This window comes from Terrapene carolina, unplaced genomic scaffold (assembly GCF_002925995.2).
Source record: "Terrapene carolina triunguis isolate 2854851 unplaced genomic scaffold, T_m_triunguis-2.0 Scaffold212, whole genome shotgun sequence".
NCBI lineage: Eukaryota > Metazoa > Chordata > Testudines > Emydidae > Terrapene > Terrapene triunguis.
Genome location: NW_020664563.1, coordinates 3,686,963 through 3,701,914, shown reverse-complemented (window position 1 = coordinate 3,701,914; position 14,952 = coordinate 3,686,963). Strand labels below are relative to the sequence as shown.

Genomic DNA, 14,952 nt, shown 5'->3' with positions numbered 1-14,952 from the left:
GGGGATCAGTGGACGGTGGCTGGCCCATTCTACCCTGCCCTTTGCTCGGCAGCTCTGCCCATTCCAGGGCAGCGCTGTTACACCAGTGTCCGAGACAGGCCAGCATTGCTAAACTCAACAGTCCAAAGTCCAGCTCGTCAGTCCATGTGCAGACACCTGTCTTAGTGGCCTAACTCCCATGGGGCTGCCAGTGACAGCAGCAGAAAGTGCGGCACTCAGCATTTCTGGAATCCCATCCACGTGGTCAGGTGCCCAAATACCCATGAGCTGAGCTTTAGGCGCCTGCATCTGGCAATGCTGGCCTTGTTTTGCACTCCTGTCAGCCCTGCAGCCCTATACAGCTTGGGGAGAGCAAACAGGACCCCTCACAGGGCCTGTATCAGTGACAGAATTGTTAACTCAGGCCACCTACGTGACCCCATTGTCGTCAAATCCTGCCCCCAGTTACACAGCTACACCCCCACTGGAGGCAAGGGGTTGCCCCTGAGTACCTAGCAGCAGCATGCGAACTTAGATTGCAAATTCTTTGCACAGATGCACAAGCTGCTGATGGCAAGAAAACAGAGGATGGGAACTGGGCCACAGTTTGCTCTAAATAAATGGTGACAACAGCAGTATAGGAACCCCTCGCCCCCCTCACCCTATGACCAGGAAATGGGGCAGCAGAGTTGCCAACCCCAAACATTCAATAAATCATGAGCCAGGCTCAAAAGAATCATGAGATTGGCTTAGAAAACCATGAGATTTGAAAGTAAAGCCATTTGGAGTTCTTTCTATATTGGCCCTCTGACATTTGAGCCTCTGGCATCACATTTTCAAGCTTCTCTCTGCAACCAGCAGGGCCAACAACTTTTTTGAAACACAAAAGCCAAGATTCACTCGCGTGGCTGTGGGCTTTAAAACAAACACCAATTATCGTGTGAAACTTGAAATCAGATTCACACGTCGGTAACACAGAGCATCCCATCTAAATATCTTTCAATTAATATACATTAAAAAAAAAGACACACAGTGACGGTTTTACAATTTGTATCCAGATCTGATTGTTAGAAGTTGTATGGGGTAAAAAAGCCACATTGCAGCCATTCAGCAGGCAGATTTGAGCTCACTTTAAAAGCCATCAATAACCTACAGATGTTCCCCCCGCACCACTCCCAAAGTGTCACTTCCCAGTGAACAAGCCACAGGCTCTGATCCTGCAAATGCCTTGTGCATGTGAGTAACTTTACACGTCAGCAATCCCACTGGAACAGGACTGGGCCCACTGACTTCAAATGGGACCCACTCAGTGCTTGCAGGATCAGGGCCTGGAGATCCGGATCTGCTCCCACTGAAGTCAGTGGGGCCCAGACCCTCCTGGGAATTACGCACTTCAATGCTTTTGAGGATCTGAGCCTGGGTGTTTTAACACTGGTTTCCACTGGAGCAGGACTGGACCCGACATGTAAATATACCATGTAACTGGCTGCAGTCCGGTTAAAGAAACAGAAATTTGAATCCTAATGAATAATGTTCTTATCTGTCTGTTCATAGGTTCCAAGGCCAGAAGGGACCATTGTGATCAACTAAACTGAGCTCCTGTGTAACAGTCTGTTGAAAACCCTCTTTCTTCCTGGCCAGCCCCGCATGGGCCATAGGGAAGCTCACGACCTGTAGATATCAAAGGGGGCTTTATTTGTTCCAGAGTGGTTGCTGGGTGTGACTAGCAGGTCATGTGGACTTCTAACTGGGGAGGTTGGACCGTGCATGTCCTGCCCAATTGGAAGCTCATGATCGGAGATATCAGAACTGGCCTTGATTTTACAAATGGGTCAGTGGTGGTCAATGGTGGGAGGGACAAATCATGTGGATTCTTATCTGGAAGGCGGTGTTGTTGTTTTTTTGTGTGCAACTCACCCGTCCCAGACAAGAGTTTCCTGTGCAATGGCAGAGATGATGGACAAATCGCCTTTACTGGGGATTCCTTCTTGACGTTCCTACTTCTCACAGCATTTGACCTTGTCACAAGCGCCAGGAGCCAAGAACGATGACTCTTCCATGGCATGGAGGAGAAAATGGAGCTTTGGACAATCTGCTCTGGCCCTTCCGTTTTTAAGACAAGAGGCAGAGAAGGCTGTCCAGCCACAAAATAGAAATTCTTAACAGTGTGCTTTGCCTCATATCACGGCAAAAGTGATTGGGAGGAACACTGGTTCCTAATCCAAAGGGACCCTGATCTCAGTTACACCCACGTACCGCTGGAGGGACACTGGTGACCTCAGTGGAGTGACTCCAGATTTACCCCAGAGTCACTGAGGACAGAATCTGGCCCTGGTTGCCAACTGTCAGATGCTTTCCCATCTCCCGAGCGGTTTTCCAACTCACTTTGCAAGAATGGGCAAGCGATGGGTGTGCTGCACTTAGAAGGGGGAGGAGTTGGCTAGTGTGAAGCTACACACCCACCCCAATGAGCTTTGCGTAAGCCCAAATCCTGCCAGGACCTGAACCCTGGCAGCCTCCAGGGACTGGTTTTCAGCCAGAGGAACCAAGTCCCAGAAGCCTTCAGTGAGACTGAGAGTAATAACACTCCTACCATAGTGCTGATCCCACAGCCCTTCCATGGGAGGCTCTCTCTACAGACACAGGATGTGTAGGCCCCTGCATGGGAGGGAGACCTTATTAACCCCACTTTGCAGACAGACCAACTGAGGCCTGGGGGAGCTGAGCTGAGCTGCTGGCCAGGTCCCCCTTCCTCCCCTAGCCTGCAGGGGAAGGCTGTCCCCATAGGGCAGACCATCTCCAGGGGAAGGGCCCCTCCTGCGCCGTGCCCCTCCCCATTTAAGGAGGCAGAGTCTGGGCTCTGCTGTGCAGGGAAGTCCCAGCCCAGGTGCAGGGCAGGCAGCGGGCTCCTGAGCGCTCTTACAGGTCCCCTAACGCCTGGTCCCCAGCCCGGGCCGGGATGATGTGACCGCTGCTTGCAGGGCAGCGCTGTCCCGCTCTGCGCTCCGGGAGCGCAGCTCCGCCTGCTGAGCTGGGGTAGGCAGGGGCGGGGGTACTGCGGAGCGGGGAGGGGCTAGCCGGGATTAGGGAGATCTGCTGAGCTGAACACGCAGCTCCCGAATTGCTAAACGTGCAGCCGCCAGTGTCTGGCTGGTCGCAGCTCTCCGCAGCCGCTGCGCTCGCTATGGCCTTCGCCACCCTGAGCAAGGTGCTGCTCAGCGACAACCTGGACCCCTGCTGTAAGCAGCTGCTGCAGGCCGGCGGCATCCAGGCGCTGGACAAGCCCAACCTGAGCCGGGAGCAGCTGCTGGCGGAGATCCAGGTGCGGGGAGCAGGGATGGGGGCTGCTGGGGAGCTGCCTTGCTCGGTGGGGTGCAGGCTGGGTAGAGGGCGCGGGCTTTTCCCGGGTGCCAGCCGGCCCATGCCCGGCACAGGGCCCCCCGAGTCCTGTCTGGCTCGGGCTCCGTGCAGCGCTCCCCGCCCCGCGCCTGATGCAACAGTCGCGGGTGTTTGCGCGGCGCGGGGACTCGAGGCCTGGGCCGGGGGGTGCCGCGGGCAGGAGCGGGGGCGATCGTCCAGCCAAGGGCTGCACGGACGGGGTCGGGTCCAGCTTCTGCTGGGGAGCTCTGCCCCCCAGCTCCCGTGCCTATGGTGGGTGCTAGGCATGCTCAGCTGGCATGGGTGGGGAGAGGGGCTCCAGGAGAGAGGCAGGGCCCCAGCTCGGGGCAGAGCAGAGGCTTTGGTGTGACTAGGGGCAGGAGGAACAGGGGCTCCTACAGTCAGGACAGCCAAGGCTCCCCCCTGTTGGGATGGGTGGGTCTCTTCCCCTGGGGTAGCAAAGCCCCCCCGGGGGGGGCAGAGTCAGACTGGAACCATTGCTGGAACTTCGCCCAGGGAGGGGGTAGAGTCTCTGTCACTTTGCACCTGGCTTGGGGCGTCTCTGTCTAAACCCCAGGCTCTGGGCTGGAACCCTGGGGGCAGCTCCCACGACTGCTATACTGTGGTCAGACTGGCTAGGGGCCCTTCTGGCCTTAAGACCCACACCAAGGGGTGGGGGGAGCAGTGTTTATGGAAGCTGGGGAAGGGCTCTGGCCTCCTCATCCCATCCGCTCCGGCACTCACCCCTTCAGGACTGCGATGGGCTCATTGTCCGCTCAGCGACCAAAGTGACCGCGGACATCATCCAGGCCGCTGAGAAGCTGCAGGTGATCGGGCGGGCGGGCACCGGCGTCGACAATGTGGACGTGGAGGCAGCTACGAGGAAGGGCATCCTGGTGATGAAGTAAGAGCAGTCTGATTCCAGGACAGAGCTGCCTCTTCCCACACAATGGCTGTGGTGGCCCTGGCAGCATGCGTCCAGTTTCTGCAGGGTCAGGGCACAGGGTCTGAGGTCAGCACTTGTATGCATGGGTGTGGGGGGGAGCATCTGAGCAGATCTAGGGTGCACACCTGCAGATGTGTGGGCATGTGGTACCCCTCCTGCCACTCCATTACTTAGAAAAGGCTCCAGGGAATAGACAGGAGTTGAAATGGGCACAGTTCCATTCCCATTCTCTCTGAGCTGTTCTTGTGGGATTCTTACAGTGCGGGGGCTCGTGGGGGGCACAGGGCTCTGGGTCGGGTCCTAGAGGTTTAGCAGCGCATCTGGAGCTGATGGCGCTCCTGGATGTTCCACCTAGAGCAGCATAACATTTTTTTGTACTTAGTTTTCTGCTGAAAAATGCAGTTTTGGGTCAAATTCAGGAAATCAATTCAGGCAGAAATTGAGTGAAACTTTGAAAACGTTTCACTTTGACTTTTGCAATGAAGCCTTTTGACTTTCTGTTTTGAAACAACTTCTGAAATCCAGCTGAACTTGGTTAAAAAGCAAAAGTTAAAAAAACCCTTGAAAAATAAATGACGAATTCATTTTTGAGTCAAATGAAATGTTTTGTTCTTTTGGGTTTTTCATGTTGGCCACCAAACCGACAGATTGGTTATTCACTCAGCTCATGCTCCAGCCCCCCCGCCCCCGCTTGCTCTGATGGGCCACTTGGGGGCGGGGGCAGTGTCCCCCAGGGCAGATCCCCTGATGTGAACAGGTTGTGCAGGCCCCCAAGAACCGATCCCAGCTGCAGAGCATATGCAATGGGGCACGGGAACAGAATGAGATGCAGTTGGGGAAACACAGCTACCATGGGGGTGGCGGGGGTTAGAATTGACCCAACCCAGCTGTTCAGCAGGAGGGAGAAAGTGGGGGGCAGCACGGCTGGAAGAGATTGGTGACAGCAGCTAGATGTTGCAGGCTGACGTGACAGCAGCAGACGGAGCCAGCGAAGCGTTGAGTTCTGTGCCCGGAGGCCCCTGCCATGGAGTGACAGTATAGTCAGTGCAGCCAGTTCAGAACCATCATGGCTAGGAATGTTGGCAAGTCACATGCAGGCTGAGTGTCCGCAAGCAGCGTCACTGGTGGCCAGAGGCCATGCTCCCCTGGGGAGGGGAGCCCGGCTTTCCCAAGCCCTGGGAAAGAGAATGCAAGGAGCACTCCCAGGCCTGCCCCATGGGGCCCATCAGGGCTCCCCGTCCCCGATGTCTGTGCTAACCCCAGTGTGCTCTGCTCTGCCCTCAGCACGCCCACCGGGAACAGCCTGAGCGCAGCGGAGCTCACCTGCGGGATGATCCTGAGCCTGGCCAGGTGAGCACGTCTGCCCCCCCCCGGGGAGGGCGTTTGGGCAGCCAGCACCCCCCAGCCCCGTCACTGCTTGGGGATCTCAGGAATAGCCCACAGCCCAAGTCCCCCACACAGTGCACTGTGCTCTGCCACATAGACTCATAGACTTTAAGGTCAGAAGGGACCATTATGATCATCTAGTCTGACCTCCTGCATGATGCAGGCCACAAAAGCTGACCCACCCACTCCTGGAATAATTCTCTCCCTTGACTCAGCTGTTGAAGTCCCCAAATCATGATTTAAAGACTTCAAGTCGCAGAGAATCCTCCAGCAAGCGACCCCTGCCCCATGCTGCGGAGGAAGGCGAAAAACCTCCAGGGCCTCTGCCAATCTACCCTGGAGGAAAATTCCTTCCCGACCCCAAATATGGCGATCAGCTGAACCCCGAGCATGCGGGCAAGATTCTCCAGCCAGACCCTCCGGAAAAAGTTCTCTGTAGTAACTTTTAATATCTCATCATTGACCATTGTTACTAATTACCAGCGATGGCACGTTATTGACCTATTGACTAAAATCACGTTATCCCATCAAACCATCCCCTCCATAAACACATGCTGCACCGGCTCATCTGCACTCTGCCCCACCTACCCTGCATGTGCCTCCTCCCCATGGCCCCATCTCCCCTGCCCTGGGCATCCAGCTCCCACCCCACCACTGCCCCGGAGCCCTGGACGTCCAGCTCTGACCTGCCCCAGGCACAAAGCCAGGGCACCATCTCCCCGTCTCCTCCACTGATACATAAGCCCTGTCTCCCCATCACCCTGCCAGCACAGAGCTTCCGAACCCACTGCCCCCAGCACAGGGCCTCGGGTACCTGACCCCCACCCACTCCCTGGCACTGCCAGCCACCCTGCACAGAGCACCAAACATCCAGCAGCCACTGCCCCCCCCCCCCCCCCCCCCCCCCCCCCCCCCCCCCTGTCATGTGGCTCTGAGCTCCTCACCCAGCAGGGAGCCACGAGACCCTGCCTGTGCCCCACTGGCACTGCCCCTCCCCACCACTGACGGGCAGCTTCGAGTCCCTCTGCACTGCCCACTTTGGTCACACTGTCACGCAGCCACCATCACCTGCTCCTCATCACTGCACCCACCCAACCCCATCGCTGCACCTGTCCTCCCCCCTCCATGAACCCCCAGGGCACCCACCCCCCCATTGCTGCCATTGCCCCTACCCCTCCCGCACAGAGCCCCCCAGGGCACCATTGATCCAGCCCCTACCTAGAGCCCTGGCACCTGGCTGTCCCCTGCTCACCATCACTGCCACTGGCCCGACTCCAAGCTGCCCAGCCATGTGCCCAGTTCCTTCCACGGCCCGTGACTCCCACACACCAGCTGGGACTGGGTGGGAGGGAACAAAGCCACAGCCCTGTAGCCCTGCGGAGCATGGACACTGGGCATGCCGACGCCCACAAAGCACTCCCCTGCCCCCGGCGCTCATACGCTCTGCAGGGCACTGACCCCACAGTGGGGTGGGGATGGCTCTGGGTGGCTCAGCCAGGGGCTGCAGGCTCTGCCGACCGCAAGGCTGTTGGTGTTTCAGGCAAATCCCCCAAGCAGCCGCCTCGATGAAGGAGGGGAAGTGGGACCGCAAGAAGGTAAGAGTCCAGTGCCATCTCCGTGGCAGTGCTGGGGGTGGGGGGGCAGAGCTGCCTTGGAGCCAATAGTCACAGCCCTGTCTGTGTTCTGCTCTAGTTCATGGGAATGGAGCTTCACGGGAAAACCCTGGGCATCCTGGGCCTTGGCCGCATCGGGAGAGAAGTGGCCATCAGGATGCAGGCCTTTGGGATGAAGGTAAGGGAGGGAGCAGGGAAGGGAAGGGAAAGGGTTAAACTGCCCAGGGGCTCGGTTGGGTTGGTGAGGCGCAGAGCAGGTCGTGCCGGGGGGGGGGGGGGGGGGAGCGAGGGTTAATGTGCCCCATGCTTCTCCCCCAGTACACACAGGGAGTGGGGAGGAGGGGATTAATTCTCCCTCCAGCCACGGGAATGGAGGAGAAAGGGTTAATCTGCTTCTCCATGCAGCTGCAGCCCTTGGGGGTTCTAAGGAGGGGGCTGCCCTGTCTGTACCTGCCCGGAGCCTCTCTGGGGACATGGGCGTCTCTTGTGCCTTAGACTGGTGTGACTAGGGAGCCGTGTCCAGCCAGGAAAGGCAATGGGCGAAGCTCCCCTTAACTCTGCCCCTCGCACTCCTACCCCACAGTGCAGCCAAGGGGGCATGAGCAGCTGGGAAGACAGAGACTTACCCTGTTAGCCAGCAATGTACCATGGGAAGGCCGGGAGCACGGTGCTGACACTGTGGGGGAAGCTCCCTGTGCCTGGGTGCCGTGCGGATTTCCTGGCGAGAGCGAAGGGGCTTTGAGGGCGCCGCTTCGGGCAGCAAAGGCAGCCTCCAGCAAGGATGCAGCCGTGGCCCAAGCAGGACTAGAGCCCAGCCAGCCAGGACAGGGCTCTGGGTCTGCTCAGTAAGGAGTGCCAAGTCATGGTGGCCCCTTGCCCCCTGTGCATCAGTAGCTCTTCCCCCTCCCGCCCCCAGGGGGCCCTACCGTGGCCCCTCCCCCAGCCCTTTTGCCCACTGGGCTTTTTCTCTGCTGCACCTTGGGAAGGACATGGACAGCCCTCATGATGGGCCCCCTACTGCCCAAGGTCCCCTCCCCCAGGGCTTGGGGGGCCTGTCACCCAAAGCTGAGGAGGCCAGCTCAGGTTGTGTGAGTGGCTATGGCTGTGCTTAGACCATAGGGTACGATCCCATCATCACACCCGAGGACTCGGCTGCCTTCGGAGTGCAGCAGCTGCCCTTGGAGCAGATCTGGCCCCTGTGCGACTTCATCACGGTGCACACGCCGCTCCTGCCCTCCACCACAGGTAGGGGAGCAGGGCCCAGAGCAGCCACAGCAGCCCCTGTCTCTCCCCTCTGGAGGCCGTGGGATTAATAGGGCCGGGGGCTGGAGGTGAAAACAGGCCATGGGGGAGAGTCAGATACAGCCCCATGCAGGACAAGCTGGGGGGCCCATAGCAGGAGATCTGGATAACAGTGGTCGGGGGGTGGCGTGCTGGCAGAGCCGTGCCGGGGGGCAGCAGTCAGGGGGGTGGTGCATTGGCAGAGCCATGCTGGGGGGGGGGGGGGCAGGGCTGGAATGGCAGGGGCAGCAGTCAGGAGGATGGCATGTTGGCAGAGCCATGCCAGCCCAGTGCACAAGCTCCTATCCTCCTTCTGCCAATAGCGGAGCCCAGCCAGGGTGAAGGGGGGTCCTGTCATGCTGACTGCGGGCTCACAGCTAGGCCCTCCAAAGAGCACGCCCCAGCAGTGAGGGGAGACAGAGGCAGGGGGATGCTGAGGCAGGGGATGGGATCGCAGCAGAGAGGACTCTAAGGGACACTCCCCTAGAGCCCTCCCTCTGGTCTGGACTAGGGTGTGTGTGTCTCTTCGCCCCCCCTCCCCGCCCCCCAGGGCTCAGGCCAGTAGGTGTGTGCTCTGCTGCCAGCCGGGACCAGCTGCACACAGTTAATTGGGATTCCCGGGTGGGGGAGGGTCCAGGGTAGCCCACGCTGGGAGGAGGGCCAGGCTGGCTAGCTCCTTGGCAGGCTCTACCCTCCTCCCCCCGCCCCGCTATCTCTCCCCAGGGTTACTGAATGACAGCACCTTTGCCAAGTGCCGGTGGGGTGTGCAGGTGGTGAACTGTGCCCGAGGGGGCATTGTGGATGAGGGGGCACTGCTCCGGGCATTGCAGTCTGGCCAGTGTGGGGGGGCCGGCCTCGACGTCTTCATTGAGGTAGGTAAATGGAGCCCCGGGCGAAGGCGGGACCCAGAGCACGTTCCCTCCTGGAACTGCCACAGCAGATGGGGGGGCCCTGGCCCCAAGCCAAGGCCTGCTGCCCTGGGAAGGGGGTGGGCACAGAAACAGAGGGCCCATCCCAGCTGCAGGACCTCGGGCCTTGCCTGGGAGGCACAGAGGAGCCTGCTCCTTGTTCTCCCCACGTTGCTGCCCAGGGTGAGTCACTCCTGGTCCATGTAATGCTCTTGTAGCTCCTTGAGGGTAGTGGGTGCAGGGCCCTGGCTCGTTCACTGGCCGTGGGCTCCACTCTGCCAGGGCTCGGGGCCCTGTGCCAGCTGCTGGGTTTGATATCAGGGTTTAGCTGCTTGGAGAACATTACGTCCCAGCCCAGAGTGAGCAGCCACCCTCGCTGTCGTAGCCCTGAGCCCGAGGCCTGTAGGCCTGGGCTGATTCTGCTTCCCCCTACCCAGCTGTGACGCTCACTTCCCTGCCCCCTGGCAGTCATTCCCCACCACACAGAGCCAGCCCCTCCCTCCCCCCCGCCCCGCTCATCTGCACCCAGCTCTGGGGAGGAGCTGGGACCCAGCCTTGCCAGGCCCTCAGAAATGACCCGTTGGAAACTCTGTAACATTCCCAAACCACCCTTAATTCTGCCCTCCACGTGGGATTGAAGACTCCCCCACCCTGTGCAGGCCAATGGCACAGGACACCCCCCCCTCGTGCCAGGTGCTATGCCCCTGCTGTGCGCCAGCTGCACCCTCCCCACCTGCATCAGCCGTTGGGACTGAAACACCGCCCCGGCTGCTCATCCAGCCTGCAGGCCAGGAGCTGTGCCCACGTCTCCACCATGCTTGGCTGCAATGCCCCTTCAGGCAGGGCCACTCACCCGGAGGGCGGCTCGGGCTAACAGGACAGGCTGTGTCTGCAGGAGCCACCCCGGGACCGCACCCTGGTGAACCATCCCAATGTGATCAGCTGCCCTCACCTGGGCGCCAGCACCCGGGAAGCACAGAGTCGCTGTGGCAAAGAAATCGCCCTTCAGTTTGTGGACCTGGCCCAGGGGAAGGCGCTGGCTGGCGTGGTGAGTGAGGGGGCATGGGGCGGGACGCAGGCTGTGAGCGAGGATGGGCGCTGCCCCAGCAGAGCTCCCAACGAGCAGACAGCCCAGCCAACTGAACATCTCATGCTGCCTCAGGTTCTGCCTCTGCTCCAGGACTCAGAATGTGTGTGGCCTAGTTGCTAGAGCACTGGACTGGGACTCAGGAGACCTGGGTTCAATTTCTGGCTCTGGCTGACCTTGGGCAAGTCACAGCCCTGCTGTGTGCCTCACTTTACCCATCTGTACAATGGGGGTAATGCTATTGCCCTCCTCTGTAAAGTGCTGGCAGATCTCTGGATAAAAAGCGAGTGCCCATCAGCCCACTATGTATTCAGCCCCCTTTCCTCTTCCTCCCTCTGCCCCCAGGTAAACGGCCAGGCTCTCAGCAGCGCCTTGGAACCTCAGACCAAGCCCTGGATCGCCCTGGCTAAAGCCCTGGGTGTGCTGCTGCGGACATTGGCCAGCCCAGTGAAGGGAAGCGTGCAGGTCTCCACACTGGGTGAGCTCGCAGGGCTGGGCGGCAGAGAACCCAGCTCCTCGCACGGGGTGGGGCTCAACTGGTGCTCTCCAGGAGCTGGGCAGGCAGAATGCTGGCCCTGTGTCTCTGCCCCTGTGCTGACACAGCAGTGCTGCAGAGAGGGGGTGCGGTGCTGTGCAGTGCCAGGGCTGCCCTGGGGGAGGCAGGACAGGGCATGTGGCAATTGAAGGTATGTCTACACTGCATTGTGGTCCTGGGCTTGGCGTTTCCAAGCCCATGCTTGAGTGTCCACCCTGCACTGTAAACTGCATTTACAATTGCTGGAGCCAGGTCTCACCTGGCCATACTGCACTACACAGACCTCCTGGCTTGACCTGCGTCTGCACTTCAAAATGTCGGTTTTACAATGCAGTGTAGACATCCCCTAACGGCCCAGGCCAGGGACAAACCAGCAAGATTCTAGCTGCTCACCCCCCTGTCTCCCCTTTGAGGGGGAAGAGGAGAGCTGGCTGGAAACTTTCATCAACTCGTTTGATGGGAAAAATGCCATTTTTGTCTAAATTAAACATTTTTTTTAAAAAAATCACTTTCAAGAAGTTCTCACACGGGGAAAATTTTTCATTTTGTAACATTTCCAAATTTTGTTTGCTAACTTCAAACCTCTTTGAATGTTATTGGATGGGGTTTTTGATTGTTATATTTGTACATCATGCACTACTGCTATGGCCCCATTGTGAAATGATGTACAAACGTAACAATCAAAAACCCCATCCAGTAAAACTGGAAGAGGTTCGGAAGTCATGTCGTGAAACAGTGCACAAACAAAACACTTCACATGCCCCAAACACTCTTCCCAAACCTGTTTGAAATTCACATTTCACGGGAAATGTTGAAAACATTTATTTGTTTTTCAGTCAGATTTAAATAAATAAATTTAGAAATGTCAAAACTTCCCGCAAAATGGAAATTGCGAGTGGCCACCAGCTCTAGGGAGGAGCAGAGTGGGGCTTGGTGGGGGGTAGCTGGGCCTGCCCTGACTTCACACAGTGTGGTGGGGGAACTGCAGCAGGAAAGGGGAAGCGGTGTTGGGGAATAGTCTCCAGGGGAAATGGCAGACACCCACTTGCTCTGGAGTTATAAAACCAGGTTGGCCAAAGCTCTGAAGCAGAGGCTTCCAAGCTGGGAGGCAGTGGGAGCGGGTGGACCCAGGGTGCTGGCTGCTCATTTACATTCATTACTCTGTTCCTGTCACTTCTCCAGGGGAGCAGCTGCTGGAGCTGATGGGATGGGAGGCATAGGTGCCAACTTTCCCTGGTGCCGGTGGGTGCTCGCGCCCCCTCCCCGCCGGCACCGGCCCTGCCCTGCCCCCATTCCAACCCCTTCCCCAAAGTCCCCGCCCCAACTCTGCCCCTCCCTGCCCCATTGGACCCCTTCCCCAAATCCCCATCCAGGCCCCTCCTCTTCCCCCCCTCCCTCCCAGCTGCGCGAAACAGCTGTTCCGTGCCGCAAGCGCTGGGAGCTAGGGAGAAAAAGCGGGCACGCAGCGTGTTCAGGGGAGGAGGTGGAGGTGAGCTGGGCGGGGAGCTACCGGTGGGTGCAGAGCACCCACCAATTTTTCCCCATGGGTGCTCCAGCCCCGGAGCACCCACAGAGTCGGTGCCTATGATGGGAGGTGATGGTGACGGGCAGGGTTGGGCTATGGGAGTGGGAGGGGAACGGCAGAGTCCTTGTATTAAAATGTGGCCTCTGGCAGGAAGCGGTGGGAGGAGCCTGGCATGGGGTGGAGACCTACAGTGGCTGGGGCTCTGCTAGCATGTCTCTGTGTAACCCTCATGGCTCCCTGCACCCCCAGGAGCGCCTTTGCAGAAGGCCGGGAGTTACCTGAGCCCTGCCGTGGCTACCGGCCTGCTAGAAGGAGCAGCAGAAAAGGATGTGAACCTGGTGAACGGGCTGCTGCTGGCCCAGGAGGCTGGGCTGAAGGTACGCGGCTCACTTGGGACCCCAGTCACACACCCAGGAGTCAGTGCACATGGAGTCCCCTCCCTGGGTCACTTCACTGGGCCCGCCTGGCATGAGGCAAACTCTCCACTGGCCCGTCTGCCAGCACCAGAGCCCAGCTCTGTTTCATCACATCCCCCAGCAGACACTCCCTGTCCCTGCACTAGCAGGGCACCCCCCCTACCCCTTACACGTAGGCAGGGATACCTGGCATCTGCTGGATGGTCTCCCCTGTAGGACCCCTAGAGGGGGCCCTGACAAGCCCCCGCCCATGGCTAGCACCAGCTGGGTGTTCTCTGGTGTGCAGCCCCCGCAGAGTGTGAGAGGGGAAGGATGGCCCAGTAGTTAGGGCTCCAGAGACCCAGGTTCAATTCCCTGCACTGCCACAGACTCCCTGGGAGACCATGGGCAAGTCGCTTTGCCTCCCTGTGTGTCGATTCACAGCTGTACCCTGGGGATAGCTGTACCTCCCCGGGGGGGGGGGGGGGGGGTAGAAGTACCATTGCTATGGCATGGGGCTGCTGAGCTGTCATCTCCCCTTCAGGTCACGGCCACTCACAGCAACGCAGTGCCAGAGCTGTACAGCGGTGACAGCCTCCTGCAGGTCACCCTACAGGGGACCCCCTCCAGGCTAATGGGCTCGGTCCAAGGCAGCACCCCCATCCTGCAGGAGCTCAACGGAGCCAACTTCAAGCAGCCAGTTCCTCTCACCGGCCACCTGCTGCTCTACAGAGCCAAAGCTGCCAACGCCAGCACACTGCCTGCAGTGATCGGTGAGGAAAGAGCCCCCCAGCCTGCCTGTGCCACCTCCAGTCCACGAGTTACAGTTAGGCCCTGAATGTCCCACCTCACCAAGGGGAGGACTGAGGTCCCACTCTGGCTGCTGCTTCTCTGGGGCCAGCGTTGTGCAGGGCTGAGTTAAGAGGCTGCAGGGCTCCAGGCAGCAGTCGGAGTTACCGGGGGGGAGCGGTGTGCCCCAGTAGGAAGTCCTGGCTCAGACAAAGCCTCAATCCTGAGAAGCGGGAAGGTTGGGGGCTGCAGGTCTGTGATCCGCCTGCACCAGTGATGGGCTCCCGGTCTCTTGGACCCCACCGTGCGCTCCTCATCCAGGGCACTCGGTTGGCAAGATACAGGGGAAAGGGTGCAGTGGGGGGATTGCAGGGGAGTTCCCGGCAGTTGTTTGGGAATTGGGGGGGGGGGGGGAACATGGGGGGAACTGAGGGTCAGGGGTTGTGAGAAGATATCCTATGGATGTAACGAGGCCACATGCCTCTGGCAGGCAACGGTTGCAGCATGGGGTGGGGGAGTGACGGGGAAGGCAGGGGCCGGGTGTTGCTTTGCCATTAAATATCCCCTGCCCCTGAAACGGGTTTGACAAACGATGGGCCTGGTGGCCCAGAGGACCTGTCTGCACCAGCCTGGCTACAGGGCGGGCTGAGTTTTCCATTGATTGTGAGGGAAGGCCCAAGGGCTGCCAGCCTCATAGCCACAAGAGACTGCTGCTCTCAGCCTTGTCCTGTCGCCGCAGGGATGTTCAATGGGGTGTTAAGTCGAGGCAGGGCAGAGCCAAGGGCTGTGTTGCAGCTGGGTCCCTTCACCCCAGCAGGCGCACAGCGTGAGTGCTCTGTGCTGTTCCCATCTGCAGGGCTGCTGGGGAAGGCTCGGGTACAGCTCCAGTCCTACCACAGCTCCTATGCTGTGGCGGGAGAACAGTGGAGCATCTTGGGAATCTCTTCAGCGGTCGGGGCCCTCGGTGACGTGGAGCAGCATGTGACAGAGGTCTTCCAGCTCACGCTCTAGTCCTTTACAGCGAGCTCGCAGCCGCTTCCCAGGAGAGCTGTTCTCCCACCAAAGCCAGGCCAGGTTCAAGACCAGCATGCAACCTCTCCCCTGGCAGCACTGCCAGCCAGCAGGCTCAG

General features: G+C 59.3%; 1 protein-coding gene across 1 annotated transcript; it reads left to right on the top strand.

Annotated features, from left to right (window-relative positions):
- Positions 1 to 3,036: 3,036 nt before the first annotated feature.
- On the top strand, positions 3,037 to 14,952 carry LOC112107392 (D-3-phosphoglycerate dehydrogenase). The gene is made up of 12 exons (XM_024201084.3): positions 3,037 to 3,301; positions 4,110 to 4,261; positions 5,588 to 5,653; positions 7,230 to 7,284; positions 7,382 to 7,480; positions 8,415 to 8,547; positions 9,307 to 9,455; positions 10,387 to 10,539; positions 10,924 to 11,056; positions 12,888 to 13,015; positions 13,578 to 13,806; positions 14,679 to 14,952. Exons 1-12 carry the CDS (start codon positions 3,164 to 3,166, stop codon positions 14,831 to 14,833), a joined length of 1,590 nt encoding a protein of 529 aa, XP_024056852.2. The 5' UTR covers positions 3,037 to 3,163; the 3' UTR covers positions 14,834 to 14,952.

Excerpts from the sequence above, each read along its gene's own strand:
- LOC112107392 (XM_024201084.3), top strand. The coding sequence starts at position 3,164 with ATGGCCTTCGCCACCCTGAGCAAGGTGCTGCTCAGCGACAACCTGGAC. Across the intron at positions 7,285-7,381 it reads GGAAGTGGGACCGCAAGAAG|TTCATGGGAATGGAGCTTCA; the intron begins GTAAGAGTCCAG and ends GTTCTGCTCTAG. Across the intron at positions 13,807-14,678 it reads CACACTGCCTGCAGTGATCG|GGCTGCTGGGGAAGGCTCGG; the intron begins GTGAGGAAAGAG and ends TCCCATCTGCAG.